This window comes from Propithecus coquereli, unplaced genomic scaffold (genome assembly GCF_000956105.1).
Source record: "Propithecus coquereli isolate 6110/MARCELLA unplaced genomic scaffold, Pcoq_1.0 Scaffold9, whole genome shotgun sequence".
NCBI classification, from domain to species: Eukaryota; Metazoa; Chordata; class Mammalia; order Primates; family Indriidae; genus Propithecus; species Propithecus coquereli.
The window spans coordinates 19,743,442-19,749,458 of record NW_012155284.1 but is presented as its reverse complement, the minus strand read 5'-3'; the positions used below and the strand labels follow the sequence as shown (position 1 = coordinate 19,749,458).

Genomic DNA, 6,017 nt, shown 5'->3' with positions numbered 1-6,017 from the left:
TAGTGAGAAGTCAGGAAATATGGTGGTGATTACATGGGTGTATACAAATATTAAAAATTTATCAAGATGTATACTTAAGGTTTGCATATTTTATTGCATGCAAATTATACCTTAATAAAAAGGTTTTATAAGAAGAAATGGATAGAAAATTATTTAAGAGGGAAATATGGAATGCTATGACATTCAAAATTACTTCTTTGCCAAGTTTATAATATTTCAAGCCACTAATAGCTGTCCCTTTTACTTCAGAGAGGGCCAATAAACACCATGAAGCCTGAGTGATCCCACCCTATGTGGGAAACTAGCTGGTGAATGAATTCAAGGCTCTTGGCATCCCGGGTCTTAACAATTCTGTTTTGTGTTCATTTAAAGTTTCTAAAGATTGCCAAATCACAACACACACAACCTAACAACTTAGGCATACTCACAGGGATTTGTTAAAGAATACCCATTTGAACACATTTATTTTGCTTGGGAAAAAACTTGAAGTAGAAACATGGGAAGTGTTAACGGCTAAAAGCTCCCTTGAACTCAGTCTCTTGACCCAGGTACTTCCTGAGAAGCTAAACGGCTGTCATCCATAAAACCTACTTTCGCAGGCCAAGTTCTTTTTTGGAAACTAATTACTCTCAGAGACATATCGTGACTTTCTAAAGGGATGAAACAAGTCTCTAGACCCACTTGACAGAGTAAGAATCCGGTGTACTGATACACCAGAAGAAAGAGCAAAAAGCCATGATGTTATAAAAGAATGGAAATAAATCCAAAGGGCATGAAAAGTCTCCTCCAGTATCAAAGACTTGCAATTGCTAAGGTCTCAGAATAGGTTGACAGTGGCACCAGAGGGCCTACTAACCTTTAATTAAATAGGGAACTTGGCTGTGGACAACCTAGCTAAAATCATCTAAATTTCTCATTAGCAGTTTCTGACACTGTGAAGGAATCTGGGTTTCTTGGTTAACTGAAATGGGTACAGAATGTAACCACTAACTTTACCTTCTGTTTTTCTTCCAATTCTTAGACATTCCAGAAAATTATATTCCTGAATTTTCTATTCCTCAATATTCAAAATTATATTCACTTCCTAAGGTAATAAGAATGCCTATAATACATCCTTAGTCTTCGTTTCTTGTTGATTGGCCATTCTCATCCCTTGTTTCTCTTAGCTGCATTTTTGGTAGAAAAAAGTCACCCTTGTTTCATCTCTGAAAAAAATGAATTATTTTCCTTCATAATATTGAATAAATTTATAAATAGTAAGCACAATATTGCTTATACAATCTTCCCTTGTTATACTCAGGTGATTGGTTCCAGTAGCCCCCATGTATACAAAAATCTGCATGTACTCAAAGCCTATGGTGGGCTAAGCAGAACCTGCATCCCCCAAATACTGTACTTTTGATCCATGTTTGGCTAAAAACAATCCTCATATATGTGGACCCACACAGCTCAAACCTGTGCTGTTTGAGGGTGAGCTGTACTTAATTCTTAGATTTCTGTTTTAGAAAGAAACAAATTTTAAACCAACAGCTATGATACAGACAATTCTGAACTTTGAAGTTCCTTGGCACTTGAAGACTATTTGTTTTTACCAACATATTCAGATTCAATTAAATAAGCTTAGCATTTACCTGACATTTTTAATTAGACACATTGTACAACTACACAGAGACGTATTAAATATACTGCATCATTTTCTTTTAAGGCCATGTGATATAACACCAGCTTGGAAGGGACAAATCTTATTTAGTTACCAAAATTAGTCCAAAATTAATATATTTTAATTTTAATTATAATCTCTTCTTCCTCAAATGTGAAGAAAGGAAGATTATGATTCTAAGATGAACTTAGTATATAGAAAAGAATTAATCAGGCCTGTGTCCATTAAATTTAGAAAGGTCTATTTGAAAGGTTGGCCCTTAGATAGCATCTGGGAACTTGGATTTCAGAAGGTGTCCCACCATCCCCTAAATGGTAACAGTGGCTCAAGGTGCCTAAACTGTTTTTGCACATAATGTGGTGTATGCTGAAAACCTACTTTCCTTCTAGAAGTCTGGAATTTCAGTACACCCCAGGCAGAGGGCACTTAAGTGACCAGCCCTCAATAAAAGCTCTGGGCACTGAGTCTTTCACAGGAACAGGCTTCCCTAGTAGAAAGTGTCCCTGATGAACACCTTTCACACGTGTTGTCACAACTCATTGCTGGAGGAATTAAGTGCATCCTGTCTTACTCCACTTGCAGAGGGGACTCTTGGAAGCCTGTGTCTGGTTTCCTCCAGATTTTGCCCCATGTGTCTTTCCCTTTGCCGATTTTGCTTCGAATCCTTTTGCTATAATAAATCATAGCCATGAATATTACTATTTGCTGAGTTCTGGGAGCTCTCCTAGCAAACTGTTAAACTTAGGCATGGTCTTGAGAACACTAGATACACCTGCTATCTGTGAATTCTGCCCTCTACACAGATGAACAGCAGCAATGTTGATCCCAAAGACAGGGGAAATAGTTTTAGGGGGTTAGCATTTTTTCAAAGAATGTATAGGTCAAGTTGTCCTACTAAATTCCTACCTGCCTTAGTGAGTCTCATCAACATGTACACATTCTTCTTTGGTAGGCAAACACATGGCTTAACAACAATGACAACAAATACATATTTCCTCTTCCCTTCGCTTCAAGGTAAGAATTTGTTGTCTTCCTATTTACCTGGTAGCAATCTCTTCATACCTTTTAATAACACAGGTCCCCTGGACTCGTCAGTAACAATTCAAATGGCTAAATTCAATATCTTAGAGTTCAGTTACTAACCAAATTTCCTCTGAGCACAACTTTCCTAACAACTTCTAGCAAAATCCAAAGGTACTTTCCCTAGAGACGCCATTCACTTGACAAGAATGAGGAAGAATCACATTTGTAGCATAATAATTGTTTTGTTCTTGTAGTCGTAGCAAATGCTCAGTGTATGAGCCACTGGCTTTACCCTCTTTCCTTTCTATCCAAGCCTCTTAACAACACAGCTGGCCAAAAGAACAAATAATGGATGTGCCCACTATCCTTAATTTCTTTCACAATTTTTTACCCGATGACATTGCTATTAAAGAGCAAAAACTTCATTGGTAAACAGCAGGAAAAAGAATAAAAACACAAAAACTATACTCTGGAAATTAGGAACTACAAATGTTACATGATGGGACACAGTTGTGGTTGATTCTTTTATAAGTACTAATGCAAAATAAAATCACCTTGTATTGGGAGCTTAAACAGTATTCTGGTAAGCAACACTTCAAAGTGTCAAAGGCCAAATTACTAGGCTCATGAATATAATTGCATATTTATTTTGATTCTAATTACAACACAATCTATTCTTGATTCTAAATTCATTGTGCATCAATGAACATTGCCTTTTGTCTCCAGGTATGTATCCCAACACGGTAATTTGTCCATTAGTTCTCATTTGTTAGAATTTTTTTATTAAATCACATCTGGATGATACTAATTTGCCAAGTACAATTGCCCTCCTTAGCCTTCATCAACATATTTTCGACTTTTCCTGTCCAAACGATTTGACTAAAGTGTCTTCTGCAGAGATAGAGATGTTACGTGAGAAAAACCATCCTTTTTTTGACTCTAGAAAACCCATTATCTTCCCACTTAAATCAAGCAATGAGCCACAAAAACTGAAAAGGCCACAGATAACAATCACCATCTAAAACATAAAATGGGGAAATGACACCCGAAGACACTCACCCACTGGAGTCTGCAGAAGTGATAGCAATCAGAGGCAGAATCTTCAGGGGGAGGCTGGTCGGTCTTTGAATGTTTTCTGATTCACTTTTCAAGTCAGCTTGTTCCAACTGTCTGAAGGCGAGAGGGGGAAGCTGAATATTTCGGCATGAAAGTCTCCGTACAAGATAAGGTTCCATTCCTCGGAAAGGGTCTTCCTCTTCATTACTGGAATGTAGTGTTTCCTCAGAGGCCTAAGGCAAAAGTTCAAGAAAGTACGTGTAATCAACAACAGTCCCAGTATTTATTATTTTATAATGGCTTTATACTTTTCTGCTAAAGAAATTAAGTAAAATTTATATATGGAAAATGCTAACTAGGAAGCAACAATATTAACAGAACAATACCTGGTGAAAAGATGAGAACTCATAACCAAAATCTAAATTCATTTTTAAAATAGCAAATTCATTCACAAGGTATGGCTTGGTTACAACAGTTAACTAACATCTTCAATTATCTTAGAATTTATAAGCTTTGCGCGTGAATTCTATAAAATCAAGGATAAATCAGGGTTTTTTTTATTACTTTCTATGAAATGAATTGCAAAAAATTTATTTTAATGCATATCATGCCATATGCGTGTGTCAGGCTATATATACAGTTATGTGTTGTATAACAACAACACATAACACATAACTCACTTCTCAGAGATCCATCCTGAGAAATGTGTCGTTAGGCGATTTCATCATGCAAACATCATAGAGTGTGCTTATGCAAACCTAGATGGGATAGCCTACTACACAACTACTCTACATGGTATATGGACTATTGGTCCTAGACTACAAACCTGTACAGCACATTACTGTTCTGAATACTGTAGGCAATCGTAATGCAATAGTATATATTTGTATATCTAAACATAGAAAATGTAGAGTAAAAATACAGTATTATAATCTATGTCGCCACTGTACTATGTGTGGTCCATAGTTGACTGGAATGTCATTATGCAGTGCATGACTATGTATCTGTATATGTTTTTTTCCCCTCACATACATGCCTATGAAGAGAGAGGAATAAAATGAATCCTATTTTTTCTTGACACTTAATACCATATTTGTAACATATGTTTTCATATGTCACATGTTACTAAGATATTCTCTTGGAAATTTTTATAAGACTCTGTGAGGTGGATTAAAAAATACCTGAAACAGTACCAAGTAAAATTATATTTAGATCAAAGCTGGATTTTGCAAATTTGATCCATGTTATCCACATGAAAGGCAAACCAACAATAGAATAAAGTAGAAAATTTAATATTTTGATTCTAGTTGAGAAAATATACTATTACATGAGCAATAATTATTGCCAAGTGGCTGGATAGTCTACTGTAGTAACATTTATTGTATCCATATACTCAGAATTATAGTACCACTCAATGTTATAACACGCTTCAATAGAGTGCTGCGTTTTTGAATCCTTGCATTGCCACTTCACTCTTCACTGTGTTCTTAGTGTTACTTAACCTCTCCAAGGCTTCTGTCTCTTCATTATAAAGATGGGACTAATATTAGCATATTAAATGAGACCATGCATGTGATGTGCATAGCTCATTACCTACAGTGTGATAAGCAATCATAAATGATAATTTCCTTCCCTTCTGAGTTTTATAGGTAAAGAAACTAGCCCAGTGAGGCAAAGCATATTTCCCCAAATTAGCTTGTTAGTTATAAGTTAAAACTGCATGGACTTGGGAGTACCTAGACCTAGTTTAGAATCTTTATTGCACTCCTTTTTGCACTACTAGCTTTGGGCAAGTAACTTTGGCTCACTGAGGTTGTTTCTGCATCTGAAAACTGATGTAATAATATTTACCTTTCAGGATCATTGCCTGGACCCCACGTGAAGTATCTGGAGCACCAATATCTGGCACAAAGTTCGTGCTCAACAAAATGGCAGCTATTTTTATTATAATCTAGGCTAGTTCTCTTTTTCTCTCCATAGCACTATGCTGCCTTTGATGCTCATTCTCCATATTGGTTTCCAAACTGAAAATTTGTCTCTTCCTGATTTATATCTTGAGAAATGTGAAAGGATGTACAATGGTGGACTCTATTCAACCTTGGGTTGTATTGTCTAATTTTATGGACAAACAGGAAAATAAAAGGGCACCCCAAAAGTAAATAAGAGGCCAAGGCTTAAAACAAAGTTCATTTATTTCAAATCTAGATCTGAAGACCTAGATTCCAAGAATCCATGCTTTGAGGAATCTACTTGCTTTATAAATCAGCATCAGTAATAA

At 36.0% G+C, this 6,017-nt stretch overlaps 1 protein-coding gene across 2 annotated transcripts in view; it reads right to left on the bottom strand.

Moving 5' to 3' along the window:
- Positions 1 to 3,431: 3,431 nt before the first annotated feature.
- LOC105826564 (cAMP-specific 3',5'-cyclic phosphodiesterase 4D-like) overlaps positions 3,432 to 6,017 on the bottom strand; it is a 490,226-nt gene continuing 487,640 nt past the window's right edge. Inside the window, exon 3 of one of the 2 annotated variants that reach the window (XM_012664548.1) lies at positions 3,432 to 3,972. In XM_012664548.1, coding sequence (XP_012520002.1) covers positions 3,739 to 3,972 — 234 coding nt within the window. In that variant the 3' untranslated portion in view covers positions 3,432 to 3,738. The remainder of the gene's footprint in view (positions 3,973 to 6,017) is intronic. The other variant, XM_012664549.1, reaches the window with a different exon arrangement.